This window comes from Schistocerca serialis, chromosome 7, assembly GCF_023864345.2.
Source record: "Schistocerca serialis cubense isolate TAMUIC-IGC-003099 chromosome 7, iqSchSeri2.2, whole genome shotgun sequence".
NCBI classification, from domain to species: domain Eukaryota; kingdom Metazoa; phylum Arthropoda; class Insecta; order Orthoptera; family Acrididae; genus Schistocerca; species Schistocerca serialis.
In genome coordinates, this window is record NC_064644.1 from 598,828,367 (window position 1) to 598,846,079 (window position 17,713).

At 46.5% G+C, this 17,713-nt stretch overlaps 1 protein-coding gene across 1 annotated transcript in view; it reads left to right on the top strand.

Annotated features, from left to right (window-relative positions):
* The first annotated feature begins 6,173 nt into the window (after positions 1-6,173).
* The window catches only part of LOC126413283 (uncharacterized), a 155,817-nt gene continuing 144,277 nt past the window's right edge, over positions 6,174-17,713 (top strand). The window contains exon 1 of the mRNA XM_050083183.1: positions 6,174-6,295. Within this exon, the coding sequence (XP_049939140.1) occupies positions 6,174-6,295 (122 nt within the window). The remainder of the gene's footprint in view (positions 6,296-17,713) is intronic.

Here is a 17,713-nt window from a genome sequence, read left to right on the forward strand (position 1 = left end):
CTCTATTTGATTAATAGCGAAAATATTCCCTCCACACCCAGCACTTATTCACGAGAGTGGCTAGAGCTGTCGCCTGTTGCTCAGTGGTAGAGGCAGGTTGACTACTAATTTCAAAGGATAGCTGATCTCCTGGTAAGGCAGCAAGTGTGAGACCAACAATAGAACAATCTCGCACACAAGATGTTACCATTCCATAGTCAGAGAATCGAGTGCGACCGATATGAACGTCAAAAATGGTTCAAATGGCTCTGAGCACTATGGGACTTAACATCTATGGTCATCAGTCCCCTAGAACTTAGAACTACTTAAACCTAACAAACCTAAGGACATCACACAACACCCAGTCATCACGAGGCAGAGAAAATCCCTGACCCCGCTGGGAATCGAACCCGGGAACCCGGGCGTGGGAAGCGAGAACGCTACCGCACGACCATATGAACGTCATCGTACTCACTAAGTGAGAGCTCTCAGCTAAAGGGGGTGGATTATTTATGTCGTTGAGGATAGGCTCCGTTCTGTGATGTCATTTGTAATTATCGAATCGGTTCTACTCTTCCAGAGACGTCAGAGGTTTTCAGTACGCTACCTTTGCTTATTGAATTTTTACAGTGTTTTTACTGCTTAGTCAAACATCTGCTAGGTGATGGTGCGACCTGCCTAGAGTCCCTTACATACTGTTTTGAGGGTAACAAAGGCAGTTCTGTCTGTGCTGTTCCAACCATTTTCTGCTGAAATCGCTGACAGCCTCGGTCAAGACTATCGAGGTTGCTATCTTCCTCACCGCGTATCGTCCTTGAAATGTTTATACTCCCCGGCCACTGATACTTCTGAGGAATTGAGTAAAGCTGGGTGTTGTGATAGAAAATCTTACTTTCCCGTTACCTCAATAATTTGTTGCATTACAGTACCCTCCACTTTAACAAAATTCGTCCCGGATTTTATCCTTTCGTTTCTTTATGCACAAAAATAATTTTATCCTAGTTCAACATAATTTTTCTAACTCGTTGGTTTTAACATTTTTCTCTAAAATCTCTGACTCGCTAGTACGAATCCATTCTTAAATAATATCGTGGACGGTTGTTCACTTTCCACGATTCATTCTCTTTCTTGGACAAAAGTAGACTGCACAAATAAAAGCTAGTACCATCGTAACACTACTGGTTGATACACTGATTGTAATGATATTTTGTTCACGCATCTCTTGATATTTCCGCAAATGCTGTGACATTTGATCTACCGAAATTTGTCCTTTTTCTGCAATGACTAATTCATCCATTGCCCGCAGTAAAATGGGATCTAAGGTATTAGCCACGAAAGTTAGGTTTTGCATGGGTAACACGCTAAAACTTTTCTCTGGACAGTACAATATTGGTCGATTTCCCATACTTACAGTATCTGTAATCGAAGCAGAAAAGTGAAACTTTGATCCGTTTACTATTAACTCGCTTTGTTTCAACACTAATTATGTCGTTCCCGTAAATGTCTTATTGTTGTGACAATTAACTATTACTGGTTGTGGCGCAGACATTTGTTTGCACTTGTACCCACTTGGCGATAATTTTCCATCTAATCGAATACCGATGATCGTGAAACATTGGTGAAGATAATGTGCCAGCTAACTGCTGTTTTTGTGTTCCTTGCCTTTTCTTGTACTATCCCTATTGTACTATGAAAATCTGCGATGTCATCGTTAATTGCTGTCCCTAATATCATTTTTAATAAGTTTCCACCAACATCTAACCAACCTCCTTTCTTTCATACTAGCTTTTCTGGAATTATGTCTGTCATCTGTTGTAAGTGGGCCCTAAGTTTCTCATTGGAAAACTTCAATTCCTTGTATTCGTTCTGTACATCCAATTAGCATTCCCCTTTTCTCCGCTTCCATAGATACATTTATGAACATATGTTTTTGTAAATGTCGGATTTCATTTTTTACCTGAGTAAGTATTTATGACCACTCGTGGGTCAGGAGAAGTACATCTGTTTGTAGTGATAATAAGATTCTGTTTTCTAACAGCTGGATTTTAATAACCTCTGCTGAACCAGAACATCATACCAGTGGTAATATATTGCGAAGTCGTCTTCGACATCACTTAGGAGAAAAGAATAACCATCGATCCCCTACCTTGCAGGAAAAAAAGCGTATCTCACACAAACTACAATTGTAAACTAAAAAAAAAAAATTTAATGTAACAATTAAACACAATACATTACTATTTTATCACCTATCGCTAGACCTAAGCTCGTAAGGTAAGTTCAAAACTTTAGATAACAGTATTGGGAACAGCAATCAGCAAAGAAAAATTAGAAATAACAGTCTTGATCGCACAGTCGTTTATTAGAAATATTGACGCTTTCGGTCTCTATCAGCAGGACATCGTCAGATAATGCACCATCCGGATGACGACGACGACGCTTGGAACAGCTGTGCTGACCCTCGTCGCAAAAAAGTGTTAAAATGTCTTTACAGTTCAGTCAAACCGCTGCTAGGTGATGTGGCGTCCTACTTAATGTCTGTCTTCTGACCGAGTAACGGTGTTGGAATGTTTACGATTCCCGACAGTTGATGCTTCCGCATGACTGAGTAACGCCGACAGCGCGGACTTTGAAAAGTTTTACTTTTCCGTTTCCTTACCAATTTGTTGCGTAACAGTTTGTTGTTGACTGCTCAGATAATTTGCACTTGCTAAGGAGAAAGACTATCCTCCATTTGTAACCATCCTTCTAGAACTGACATCCCGTTACTGTTTTCAGTTTCATCACTGAATCCCTCTTCTGCGTTAACTGAATTGAAAAGTTTGAATGAAGTTCGTCGTTCATGGGACAGGACTACCCTATCCAAGGTAAGGTCAAGGTTAAGGTTCTTCGTCGTTCAGCCGCGCATCACGTCCCTTGCAGCTTCACACACTGAAGCTTGATGAGTACCTCGACAGAGGTCTTACACTCTCTAAACGAACCAGTGACACAGAAAATTTTCTGTCTCTCTTATTAATCCTTTCTGATAAGTAGTATTGCCACATCCAAACAGCAGAAAATCGGGACTTAGTGGCTGGGTCTTTAATAAAACGACGAGACAGAGACCTAAAAGTTGGGTCTAAAAAAGATACACTTAAATTGCCAAATGTTACGTAAGTATATCCTTAGAAACTGCTACACCTGCCTAATATTGTGCAGGGCCCCCGCGAACACGCGTAATTGCCACAGCACGACGCGGCATGGACTCGACTAATGTCTGAAGTAGTGCTGGAGGGAACTAACACAGTGATTCCTGCTGGGCTGTCCACAAATCCGTAAGCGTACGAGGGGATGGAGATCTCTTGTGGACATCACGTTATAAAGCATCCCCCATAAGCTCAATAATGATCATGTTTGGGGACTTTTGTGGCCAGCGGAAGCGTTTAAACTCAGAAGAGTGTTCCCTAAGCGACTCTGTAGAAATTCTGGACGTGTGGGGTGTAGCATTGCCCTGCTGGAATTGCCCAAGTCCGTCAGAATGCACAATGGACATGAATGGATTCAGGTGGTCAGACAGGATGCTTACGTACCTGTCACCTGTCAGAGTCGTAACTAGACGTACCAGGGGTCCCATATCACTCCAACTACACACACCCCACCCCATTACAGAGCCTCCACCGTCTTGGACTGTCCCCTGCTGAGATGCAGGGTCCATGATGGATTAATGAAGCTGTCTCCATACCCGTACACGTCCATCAACTCGATACAATTTGAAACGAGAGTCGTCCGACCAGGCAACATGTTTCCAGACATCATCAGTTCAATGTCAGAGTTGACGGGCCCAACCGAGGTGTAAAGCCTTGTGTCGTACAGTCATCAAGGGTACACGTGTGGGCCTTCGGTTCCGATAGCCCATATTGAGGATGGTCCGTTGAATGGTTCGCACGCTGACACTTGTTGATGGCCCAGCACTGAAATCTGCAGCAATTTGCGGAAAGGTTGGACTTCTGTTACGTTGAACGATTCTCTTCTGTCGCCGTTGGTCCCGTTCATGCTGGATCTTTTTCTGATGTTTTAGCGGATTCCTGATATTAATGGTACGCCCGTGAAATGGTCGTACGGGAAAATCCCCACTTCATCGCTACCTCGGAGATGCTGTGTCCCATGGTTCGTGCGCTGGCTATAACACCACGTTCAAACTCTCTTAAATCTTGATAACTTGCCATTGTAGTAGCAGTGACTCATCTGAAACCTGCGCAAAACACTTATGGTCTTATATAGGCGTTGCCGACAGCAGCGTCGTATTCTGCCTGGTTACATATCTCTGTATTTGAATACGCATCCCTATACCAGTTTCTTTGGCGCTTCAGTGTAAATGATGTCCACTAATAGGTGTTAAGATAGTTTTAAAGTTTGTGTAGGAACTCTGCGCAGTAACTACGGTGGCAGCTTGAAGTGACAAACTATAAACAACAGACGTACATTCGATCAGTCAGTAGTGAGCAGGCACTGAAAAGTAGTGGTCGTGATTGAAATCATGTGTTGAAGACACTCTCCAGAATATTTTGAGGAATACAGAAGTCTGTGTAAGGTTGTACCGCCCACCTTGACTCAGGAACAAAAATAAAGATACGTGGACACAAGCTGAAATGCAAAATGACACAACTCTTTTATGTGAGAAATCATCACGGCTGGAGAGACTCGGTGTTATGAATACGAAACAGCCACAAAACGACACAGTGCAGAAATTCAGATGAAATATCAGCGTATTTTGAAGACTTAGCTGACAGTGCGGCGTGCGATTTGAGCAACATCCCAAATGAGGACATCCTGACAGCATCACATGGCTGTATGGACATTCTGTGTGCTGTACTCAAGTGGGAGGAGACTGCGTTGAACACCTGAAGCAGTAAAACCACCATCTTAACTTCTATATTTTTATTATCCGCTCTAGAAACTTTCTCGAATGATTGGGCATGTTAAAAAAATAGTGGCGTGTGTTATCTGATTTTGAAGCGTTGTGCAGCATTCAGTAAAAGTTACTTGGCCAGACGTAATAATGTGTGCGACGGGCGTTCAAAAAGTAATTCAACACATTTTTTGCTCCTACTATTTCGGTAGAAAAACTGCGGAATTTATTGTGGAATATCATGGAACATTCCCGCTTCAGCCCCTACAGTTTCATGAATTTCCGGTGGCGGCGCTATGCGTAGCCTTCAAAACAGCACTTGTAACGGTGTTGCGTTCCAAGCAGAGAGCTGTCATCGAGTTTCTGTTGGTGGAAAACCAGAGCATGGCATATATTCATAGGCCCTTGCAGAATGTCTACAGATGTGTGGCAATGAACAAAAGCACGGTGAGCCTTTCGGCGAGGCGTCTGTCTTGGTCGCAATAACGTCGCGCAAATCTGTCCAATCTCCCGCGTGCCCGCCGCCTGCACACAGTTGTGATTCCTACAATGTCGGAATATGCGAACACTCTCGTTCGAGATGATCGACGCGTCACAATCAAAAACCTCGCTGCTCAATTGGATGTCTCCGTTGGTAGCGCTAACACACTCGTCCACCAGCTAGTGTACTCAAAGAGGTGTTCTACCCTCAGGAAACTGAAGAAATACTTCAGCGTGTTCGTCGCCACACAAATGCAAACTTCTCCTTCGTAGCAAAACAACTCCTCACAGAAGCCTTCGCATGCTAGAGGAGCTCACAAGACTTCACTGGGTTGTTCTTCCTCATCCGTGCCACAGCCCAGATCTCGCAGCTTCTAGCTTGTATCTGTTTCGCCCAATGAAGAAGCAGTACGTGGACGATGCAGGAAGACGTTGGCTCCGAAGTCGACCGGTAGAATGCTACCCCGTCGGCATACAGACCCTCCCAGTGGGTGGTTAAGGTCGTTGCAGTGAGTGGAGATTATGTGGAAAAATATGTTTATATATAGCCAAAAGAGCAGGGAATAATATGGTGAATAAGAATCCTGAATAAAACCAACCTGCTTTCAGAAAAAATGTCTCGCATTGTTTATTGAACAAACCTCGTAAATTATGCTTTGGAGTTGCGTCGCACGTGGACAAAACAGATGACCCTGGCTGAGTGTGTCAACGAGTCGAAGGTGTGAGCGGATTACGCGAGGCAGTCTGCGGCCGCAGACGCGCAGCTGCTGCCCGCCGGTGGGTAATCCTCTGGTCTCCGGACGCTGGCGGCGTGGGGCGCGCCACTGCGATGGCGGCGACGCGAGGACCAGCATCTCTGGTGGCGGCTGTGGCGCTGCTGCAGGCGGCGGCGGTCTGCGCGCACGGCCGGGGCCTCTGGCAGCAGGCGTTCGCACCAGTCGACGCCCTGTGGTGAGTGCCTGCCAGGTGTCTCGATTTTAGCGAGATGTCCCGATTTGTACGTGTGATGTGGCGCGTTCTGCGAAAGCCTTATGCGGTACACCTACTGTCCTGGACTCGTAACAGTTCTAAACACACTTGTGTGCAACACTTCACAACTAAACCAACTCTCGAATGATGTGTTTCTGACCGGCCGGGGGTGGCCGAGAAGTTCAAGGCGCTTCAGTCTGGAACGGCGCGACCGCTACGGTTGCAGGTTCGAATCCTGCCGGGCATGCATTTGTGTGATGTCCTTAGGTTAGTTAGGTTTAAGTAGTTCTAAGTTCTAGTGGACTGACTCAGATGTTAAGTCCCACAGTGCTCAGAGCCATTTGAATCATTTTTGATGTGTTTCTGCCAAGTAACAATGAAACTTGGACCATACATATAAAGAGCTGCTACAGTACAACTCAGAAAGCAACTGAAAGAAATACGCAATGCAACGAACAGAAATGACTCTTTTGTTCAAAGACAACAATTTCACTCAAGTCAATGCATTTTACGATCGTCTGCTGAACATTACAAAACGTTGGACACGGTGCTTATTAGGGTTTGTGATCACCACGGACGACAATGCAAGCTCTGAAACGTGCTCCCCTGCTGCTGACAAAGATTCGTAAGCAGTTCTTGTGGTAGGGCGCTCCATTCCTCCAGCAGCTTGTACATGGTCGTTGGAGCATGTGGAAGCGATGTACACTACATCTACATCTACATGACTACTCTGCAATTCACATTTAAGTGCTTGCCAGAGGGTTCATCGAACCACAATCATACTATATCTCTACCATTCCACTCCCGAACAGCGCGCGGGAAAAACGAACACCTAACCCTTTCTGTTCGAGCTCTGATTTCTCTTATTTTATTTTGATGATCATTCCTACCTATGTAGGTTGGGCTCAACAAAATATTTTCACATTCAGAAGAGAAAGTTGGTGACTGAAATTTCGTAAATAGATCTCGCCGCGACGAAAAACATCTTTGCTTTAATGACTTCCATCCCAATTCGCTTATCATATCTGCCACACTTTCTCCCCTATTACTTGATAATACAAAACGAGCTGCCCTTTTTTGCACCCTTTCGATGTCCTCCGCCAATCCCACCTGGTAAGGATCCCACACCGCGCAGCAATATTCTAACAGAGGACGAACGAGTGTAGTGTAAGCTGTCTCTTTAGTGGACTTGATGCATCTTCTAAGTGTCCTGCCAATGAAATGCAACCTTTGCTCGCCTTCCCCGCAATATTATCTATGTGGTCTTTCCAACTGAAGTTGTTCGTAATTTTTACACCCAGGTACATAGTTGAATTGACAGCCTTGAGAATTGTACTATTTATCGAGTAATCGAATTCCAACGGATTTCTTTTGGAACTCCTGTGGATCACCTCACACTTTTCGTTATTTAGCGTCAACTGCCACCTGCCACACCATACAGCAATCTTTTCTAAATCGCTTTGCAACTGATACTGGTCTTCGGATGACCTTACTAGACGGTAAATTACTACATCATCTGCGAACAACCTAAGAGAACTGCTCAGATTGTCACCCAGGTCATTTATATAGATCAGGAACAGCAGAGGTCCCAGGACGCTTCCCTGCGGAACACCTGATATCACTTCAGTTTTACTTGATGATTTGCCTTCTATTACTACGAACTGCGACCTTCCTGACAGGAAATCACGAAGTCGCTTGTGAGGAACGGTGTCAAAAGCTTTCCGTAAATCTAGAAATACGGAATCAACTTCAGATCCCCTGTCGATAGCGGCCATTACTTTGTGCGAATAAAGAGCTAGCTGCGTTGCACAAGAACGATGTTTTCTGAAACCATGCTGATTACGTATCAATAAATCGTGATTCATAATGTTTGAATACAGTATATGATCCAAAACCCTACTGCAAACCGACGTCAATGATATAGGTCTGTAGTTCGATGGATTACGCCTACTACCCTTCTTAAACACTGGTGCGACCTGCGCAATTTTCCAATCTGTAGGTACAGATCTATCGGTGAGCGAGCGGTTGTATATGATTGCTAAGTAGGGAGCTATTGTATCAGCGTAATCTGAAGGGAACCTAATCGGTATACAATCTGGACCTGAAGACTTGCCTGTATCAAGCGATTTGAGTTGCTTCGCAACCCCTAAGGTATCTACTTCTAAGAAACTCATGGTGGCAGCTGTTCGTGTTTCAAATTCTGGAATATTCCATTCGTCTTCCCTGGTGAAGGAATTTCGGAAAACTGCGTTCAATAACTCCGCTTTAGCGGCACAGTCGTCGGTAACAGTACCATCGGCACTGCGCAGCGAAGGTATTGACTGCGCCGCTTGTGTACTTTACATACGACCAGAATTTCTTCGGATTTTCTACCAAATTTCGAGACAATGTTTCGTTGTGGAACCTATTAAAGGCATCTCGCATTGAAGTCCGTGCCAAATTTCGCGCGTCTGTAAATTTTAGCCAATCTTCGGGATTTCGCGTTCTTCTGAACTTCGCATGCTTTTTCCGTTGCCTCTGTAACAGAGTTCGGACCTGTTGCGTGTACCACGGGGGATCAGTTCCATCTCTTACCAATTTATGAGGTATGAATCTCTCAATTGCTGTTGCTACTATATCTTTGAATTTGTGCTACATCTCGTCTACATTTGCATAGTCAGTTCGGAAGGAATGGAGAATGTCTCTTAGGAAGGCTTCTAGTGACACTTTATCCGCTTTTTTAAATAAAATTATTTTGCGTTTGTTTCCGGTGGATTTGGAAGAAACGGTATTGAGCCTAGCTACAACGACCTTGTGATCACTAATCCCTGTATCAGTCATGATGCTCTCTATCAGCTCTGGGTTGTTTGTGGGTAAGAGGTCAAGTGTGTTTTCGCAACCATTTACAATTCGCGTGTGTTCGTCGACTAACTGCTCGAAATAATTTTCGGAGAAAGCATTTAGGACAATCTCGGAAGATGTTTTCTGCCTACCACCGGTTTTGAACAAGTATTTTTGCCAACATATCGAGGGAAGGTTGAAGTCCCCACCAACTATAACCGTATGAGTGAGGTATTTATTTGTTACGAGACTCAAATTTTCTCTGAACTGTTCAGCAACTATATCATCGGAGTCTGGGAGTCGGTAGAAGGAGCCAGTTATTAACTTAGTTCGGCTGTTAAGTATAACCTCCACCCATACCAATTCGCACGGAGTATCTACTTCGACTTCACTACAAGATAAACCACTACTGACAGACACAAACACTCCACCACCAATTCTGCCTAATCTATCTTTCCTGAACACCGTCTGAGACTTCGTAAAAATTTCTGCAGAACTTATTTCAGGCTTTAGCCAGCTTTCTGTACCTATAACGATTTCAGCTTCTGTGCTTTCTATTAGCGCTTGAAGCTCAGGGACTTTCCCAGCACAACTACAACAATTTACAACTGCAATTCCGACTGTTCCTTGATCCAAGCACGTGCTGTATTTGCCGTGCACCCTTTGAAATTGCAGTCCACCCCGTACTTTCCCGAGGCCTTCTAACCTAAAAAACCGCCCAGTCCACGCCACACAGCCTCCGCTACCCGTGTAGCCGCCAGCTGAGTGTAGTGAACTCCTGACCTATTCAGCGGAACCCGAAACCCCACCACCGTATGGCGCAAGTCAAGGAATCTGCAGCCAACACGGTCGCAAAACCGTCTGAGCCTGATTCAGACCCTCCACCCGGCTCTGCACCAAAACTCCGCAGTCGGTTCTGTCAACGATGCTCCAGATGGTGAGCTCTGCCTTCATCTCGTAAGCAAGACCGGCAGCCTTTACCAAACCAGATAGCCGCTGGAATCCAGAGAGAATTTCCTCAGATCCAAAGCGACACACGTGATTAGTGCCGACATGTGCCACCACCTGCAGTTGGCTGCACCGTGTGCTCTTCATGGCATCCGGAAGGACCCTTTCCACCTCAGGAATGACTCCACCCGGAAAGCACACAGAGTGCACACTGGATTTCTTTCCCTCCTTAGCCGCCATATCCCTAAGGGGCCCCATTACGCGCCTAACATTGGAGCTCCCAATTACCAATAAGCCCACCCTCTGTGATTGACCGGACCTTGAAGGCTGAGAATCATCCTCTGAAACAGGGCAGGCAGCTGCATCTGGCTCAGCCAGAGACAGTGCCTGAAAGCTGTTTGTCAGACGCACCGGGGAGGCTTTCTGATCAGCCTCTGGGGACGTCTTTCGCTGCCTGCCACGCCTTGGAACGACCTCCCAATCAACCACAGGCGAGGGCTCAGCCGCACTGCGGGCAGCAACCGGGGCAACCACAGCGGCAGACCGATCTGGGGACAGACGGGACGAGGTTGACATCCCCGTGATACCCAAGTCCGGCTCCCCACAGTGGTGCCCATTGACAACAGCCTCAAGCTGCGCGACCGAAGTCAGCGCCGCTTGCAGCTGTGAGCGAAGGGAAGCCAACTCAGCCCTCATCCGAACACAGCAATCACAGTCCCTGTCCGTTCTAATCGATGTTGGACAACAGTTACCGAAACACGAGTCCGTGCCTAGATAACGCAAGGGAAACACGCAAAGAATGTATTAACTAACCTGTACAAATGCCTAATGACTGCGCTACAATCTGCCTGAATTTACGAATATAGTAACTAAACATCGAAATTACACCTCCTATACAAAACTCACACGCAATTTAAATAAGAATCTACTATTCAGGTACTAAGGCGCGATGCTACAACTCTCAAATACTATAATACCCCCGAAATTTATGAATTAAACAATGCAAGTACCCAAAAACACGCAAAGAAATTAAGAATTAAACTATGTAATAAATAAGTAAGCTATGGGTATACGACTTGCTGCTGCAGTTGATAATCCAACGGCGGCAGGGAGCACACTCCTGGCATTTAAAACTGCTACACCACGAAGATGACGTGCTACAGACGCGAAATTCAACCGACAGGAAGAAAATGCTGTGATATGCAAATGATTAGCTTCTCAGAACATACACACGAGGTTGGCGCCGGTGGCGACACCTACAACGTGCTGACATGAGGAAAGTTTCCAACTGATTTTTCGTACACAAACAGCGGTTGACCGGCGTTGCCTGGTGAAACGTTGATGTGATGCCTCGTGTAAGGAGGAGAAATGCGTACCATCACGTTTCCGACTTCGGTAAAGGTCGGATTGCAGGCTATCTCGATTGTGGTTTATCGTATCGCGACATTGCTGCTCGCGTTGGTCGAGATCCGATGACTGTTAGCAGAATATGGAATCGGCGGCTTCAGGAGGGTAATACGGTACGCCGTCCTGGATCCCAAAGGCCTCGTATCACTAGCAGTCTAGATGAGAGGCATCTTATCCGCATGGCTGTAACGGATCGTGCTGCCACGTCTCGATCCCTGAGTCAACAGATGGGGACGTTTGCAAGACAACAACCATCTGCAGGAACAGTTCGACGACGCTTGCAGTAGCATGGACTATCAGCTCGGAGACCATGGCTGCGGTTACCCTTGTAGCTGCATCACAGATGGTGTACTCAAAGACGAACCTGGGTGCACGAATGGCAAAACGTCATTTTTTCAGATGAATCCAGGTTCTGTTTACAGCATCATGATGGTCGTATCCGTGTGTGGCGACAAAGCGGTGAAAGCACATTGGAAGCGTGTATTTGTCATCGCCATACCGTCGTATCATCCGGCGTGATGGCATGGGGTGTTACTACCCGTCGCTCTTCCCTTCATTCGATCCCTGCGAAACCCTACATTTCAGCAGGATAATGCGCGACCGCATGTTGGAGGTCCTGTATGGGCCTTTCTCGATACAGAAAATGTTCGCTTGCTGCCCCGGCCAGCATATTCCCCAGATCTCTTACCAACTGAAAAAGTCTGGTCAGTGGTGGCCGAGTAACTGGCTCGTCACAATACGCCAGTCACTACTCTTGATGAAATGTGTAATCGTGTTGAAGCTGCATGGGCAGCTGTACCTGTACACGCCATCCAAGCTCTGTTTGACTCAATGCCCAGGCGTATCAAGGCCGTTATCACGGCCAGAGGTGGTTCTGGGTACTGATTTCTCTGGCTCTATGCACCCAAATTGCGTGAAAATGTAATCAAATGGTTCAAATGGCTCTGAGCACTATGGGACTTAACATCTGAGGTCATCAGTCCCCTAGAACTTAGAACTACTTAAACCTAACTAACCTAAGGACATCACACACATCCATTCCCGAGGCAGGATTCGAACCTGCGACCGTAGCAGTCGCGCGGTTCCGGACTGAAGCGCCTAGAACCACTCGGCCACAGCGGCCGGCAAAATGTAATCACATGTCAGTTCCAGTCTAATATATTTGTCCAATGAATACCCGTGTATCATTTGCATTTCTTCTTGGTGTAGCAATTTTAATGGCCAGTAGTGTAGTACGTCCGCTCAACGCATCCCCCACGTGTTCGATTGAGTTTAAGTCGGATAATGGGCAGGCGAGTCCATTCGCCGAAAATCCTCTCGGTGCAGGAACTCCCCCGCCTGCTCTCTTCGACTCGGTCGTCACTGCGAAGGAGTACAGCGTGACTGTGACGTCCGTAGGTGAGTGTTCGTGTTCAAGAATTTGGGGGTCAGTACGCCCAGGCAACAATATGCGACAGCACACCGTAACAACTGGACCACCACAACGATCGTGTTCCCGGCTTCGTCACGTGTTCCCATCTCTCGCCATATGATGGTACGTCCAGCATTGCCGAACACTGTCGTTTAGGTTGTCCAGGTGTAATGGTGTGGGTAGACGTGATGTTGCACGCGTGTGTTGACCTCCAAATCTTACAGCACGGTGCACTCATCGGTCTACGTTGTTGTGACGCAGTACTCATTCTCCACGTGCGTCTTTTCACACGTGCATTCGTCCCTGTTTTATGGGCGAAATTCCTGACCCCATCGAACAGCGCTGGTGGAGGAACTCTCGGAACGCGAGGATTTTCGTAAAATGGACTGGCCAGCCCGTTTCCTCGAGGTGAATGCCATGGAGCACGAGTGGGGTGCGTTGAGTAGACGTACTACATCGCATCCACATGTACCAACGACTAGGCAATAGCTCTCTGCCGCGTTCGTGGAGGACTGTAGCGCCCTGCTGCAAGAACTCCTTACCAACGTCGTGGCCAGGATGGGACCACACTGTAGAGCGCGGATTATCGTCCGTGCTGACCACACATCCTATTAAGAACCATATCCCGCCTTCTGTAATGTCCAGGAGACCATTACGACTAGCAGCGAGTTGAGTGCAGTTACTGTCTTTGAATAAAAGGGCCATTCTTGTTCGTCTCTTTGCGTATTTCTTTCGATTAACTTCTGCAGTACATTGTAGCAGTTCTTTCTACGTATGGTCCAAGTTTCACCGAGCTGTGTTACATGACAGTGATACAGCACGCAAACATACATGAAAGTTCCTAGATGACTTCTTTGAACGCGTCAGTGGCGGTAACCAGTGAAGCGCGTTAATAGACACATCGGACAGGAGTGCGAATGTAGCATGCGATTGAATTCAGTCACGTAAGTCAAAATCAATTTTATTACACAAGCCATCAGAGACAACATATGACTCTTCTCGTATATGAAATCAGGACGAGGGATTTCCTTAATAATCTCAGTAACATTTACTTCAGTACCCGCAAAATATTGATTGGAGCTCCATCGCCCGTTTTATCAATAATTACCCCCAAAAAACTATACAAGTAAGAATATCAGGCCACACGCCACAGAATACATATAACATATAAAGAAACTATTAACCACTATACTTCTTCGTGTCCAGTACAGCGATATACAGGATGTCCCATTTCTCTTGACCACCTTAAATAACTGTTTGTCCAGGTGCAAATTACCAAATGTTTCAAGCAAATGTTCCTCAACCGTCAGGGGGACATCAATCAGCATGATTCCCTTCGTTGTAGCTTTGCTTTTTACAAAAATACACTCCTGGAAATGGAAAAAAGAACACATTGACACCGGTGTGTCAGACCCACCATACTTGCTCCGGACACTGCGAGAGGACTGTACAAGCAATGATCACACGCACGGCACAGCGGACACACCAGGAACCGCGGTGTTGGCCGTCGAATGGCGCTAGCTGCGCAGCATTTGTGCACCGCCGCCGTCAGTGTCAGCCAGTTTGCCGTGGCATACGGAGATCCATCGCAGTCTTTAACACTGGTAGCATGCCGCGACAGCGTGGACGTGAACCGTATGTGCAGTTGACGGACTTTGAGCGAGGGCGTATAGTGGGCATACGGGTGGCCGGGTGGACGTACCGCCGAATTGCTCAACACGTGGGACGTGAGGTCTCCACAGTACATCGATGTTGTCGCCAGTGGTCGGCGGAAGGTGCACGTGCCCGTCGACCTGGGACCGGACCGCAGCGACGCACGGATGCACACCAAGACCGTAGGATCCTACGCAGTGCCGTAGGGGACCGCACCGCCACTTCCCAGCAAATTAGGGACACTGTTGCTCCTGGGGTATCGGCGAGGACCATTCGCAACCGTCTCCATGAAGCTGGGCTACGGTCCCGCACACCGTTAGGCCGTCTTCCGCTCACGCCCCAACATCGTGCAGCCCGCCTCCAGTGGTGTCGCGACAGGCGTGAATGGAGGGACGAATGGAGACGTGTCGTCTTCAGCGACGAGAGTCGCTTCTGCCTTGGTGCCAATGATGGTCGTATGCGTGTTTGGCGCCGTGCAGGTGAGCGCCACAATCAGGACTGCATACGACCGAGGCACACAGGGCCAACACCCGGCATCATGGTGTGGGGAGCGATCTCCTACACTGGCCGTACACCACTGGTGATCGTCGAGGGGACACTGAATAGTGCACGGTACATCCAAACCGTCATCGAACCCATCGTTCTACCATTCCTAGACCGGCAAGGGAACTTGCTGTTCCAACAGGACAATGCACGTCCGCATGTATTCCGTGCCACCCAACGTGCTCTAGAAGGTGTAAGTCAACTACCCTGGCCAGCAAGATCTCCGGATCTGTCCCCCATTGAGCATGTTGGGGACTGCATGAAGCGTCGTCTCACGCGGTCTGCACGTCCAGCACGAACGCTGGTCCAACTGAGGCGCCAGGTGGAAATGGCATGGCAAGCCGTTCCACAGGACTACATCCAGCATCTCTACGATCGTCTCCATGGGAGAATAGCAGCCTGCATTGCTGCGAAAGGTGGATATACACTGTACTAGTGCCGACATTGTGCATGCTCTGTTGCCTGCGTCTATGTGCCTGTGGTTCTGTCAGTGTGATCATGTGATGTATCTGACCCCAGGAATGTGTCAATAAAGTTTCCCCTTCCTGGGACAATGAATTCACGGTGTTCTTATTTCAATTTCCAGGAGTGTATTAACATAGGTATGACTTTCTTAAATGCCACCCTGTATCTTTTATTCGGTAATTCATTTCCTCTCCTAAAGACCTATTCAAAAATGTATCATAGTGTAGCATTCACTGAAACACAACGCTATTAATTACATAACTCAACATTGACCCTGACGCTCCCATGGCTTAGTGCACGTTTTCGGGGTAATGGAACACATCCACGTGCTGACGTTGACAGGGGACAAATGTAAACGTAAGTATAATGCACACCCGTCATTCCGTCAACCATCGTCAGTTGAAAAGTTGTGAGAGTAGAATGTACACCAACGAAGAGAAGGTGGAAATGCTACTCTATCTATGGGGAATGTAAGGTAGCAGAACAGTAATTGCAATACTGTTTTCCTATGTACAGGTACATTTAGTACGGTAGTTTAGTCATTTTAAATACTGTTGTGTAGAGTAGGCATACAATAAAGGCTGTTCTTCCTACAAACTCCATCGACATACCGTTTCTTTTATTATTGTTGTTGTTGAAGGTAGGGAAATGCTACGCAGGCAGCGGAACTGTACGGAGAGCGATATCCTGGCAAGAAGAACCACCTTCCCGACGGATGTTTTCCCGTCTTGTTGCGAGGCTTCAAGGAACGGGAAGTTTCAACTCACGTCAACGCAATCGTCGTACCACTCGCACAGACGAAGCTGCCGAAGTTATTGTTCTCGCTTCCGTTGCTATGAATCCACATGTGAGCACACGACAGCTTGAACACGAGATTGGCATTCCTAAAACTAGTGTACATCGTATTCTTACACTTCACCGGTTCCATCCTTACCATGTACACCTACATCAAGAATTGCGTGGGAATGATTTCCAGAATCGTGTACAGTTCTGTCAGTGGGCACAGCAGCAAATCCTCGCCAACCTGAACTTCTACTCCAATGTTCTGTTTACCGATGAATGTTCCTTCTCGAACAAAGGAGAGGTAAATACAAGGAACATGCGTTATTGGTCCAGCGACAACCCAAGATGGCTTAGACAGGTGGCACATCAGCGTCAATGGAGAGTTAACGTCTGGTGTGAGTTGCGTGGTACTACAATTATTGGCCCTTATTTCATCAATGGCAGTCTAAACGGAACACCGTATGCCAACTTCCTCAGACGAATTCTTCCTCCTCTTCTGGATGAAGTGCCGCTAAGAACCAGAAAGCTTATGTGGTATCAACACGATGGATGTCCAGCACACAATGCCTTGCGTGCACGTCGTGTTCTGAACCGAAGGTATCCTGACAGATTGGTCGAGGAGGAACAGTTACTTGGCTTGATAGGTCACCTGATTTAAATCCTCTGGACTTTTCTCTTTGGGGATGCATTAAAGACGTTGTCTACCGCGATATTCCTACAACTCCAGAGGACATGCAGGAAAGTATCGTGCTTGCTTGTAACTCTCTTCAGCAGGCAACACTGGAAGCAGTAAGTAATTACATTATTCAACGAGTGCACCAGGGTCTCCACTTTGAGCACCTTTGAATGTTCTGCTCCTGGACAATGGTACAGGAGAGTCAAAGTCAGTTTTTTTATGTTTTTACTTTGTTTTCATTTCTTTTCTGACAACTCTAGCAAGTGGACGAGTTTGTGATCCCGAGCTCAAAGTCAATGTTGTGTTATGTAATTAATAACGTTGTGTTTCAGTGCATGGTACACTGTGATACATTTTTGAATAGGTCTCCAGAAGAGGAAATGAAATATCGAATAAAAAATACATGGTGCCGTTTAAAAAAGTCATACCGTTGTTCATATCTATGTAAAAAACAAAGCTACAACGAAGGCAATCATGCTGACTGATTGAAACATTTTGTAATTTGCGTCTGGACAAACAGTTATTTAGGGTGGTCAAGATAAATGGGACACCCTTTACAAAAACAGATAAGACATGATACGTATCTGGAAGCTACAAGAGGCATATTTTGACTTTAAACTGAACCAACACAGTACGTGAGGAACAAATACCTTCCAGGCACATTATATTAACATACTCCAAACAGTCAGGAACA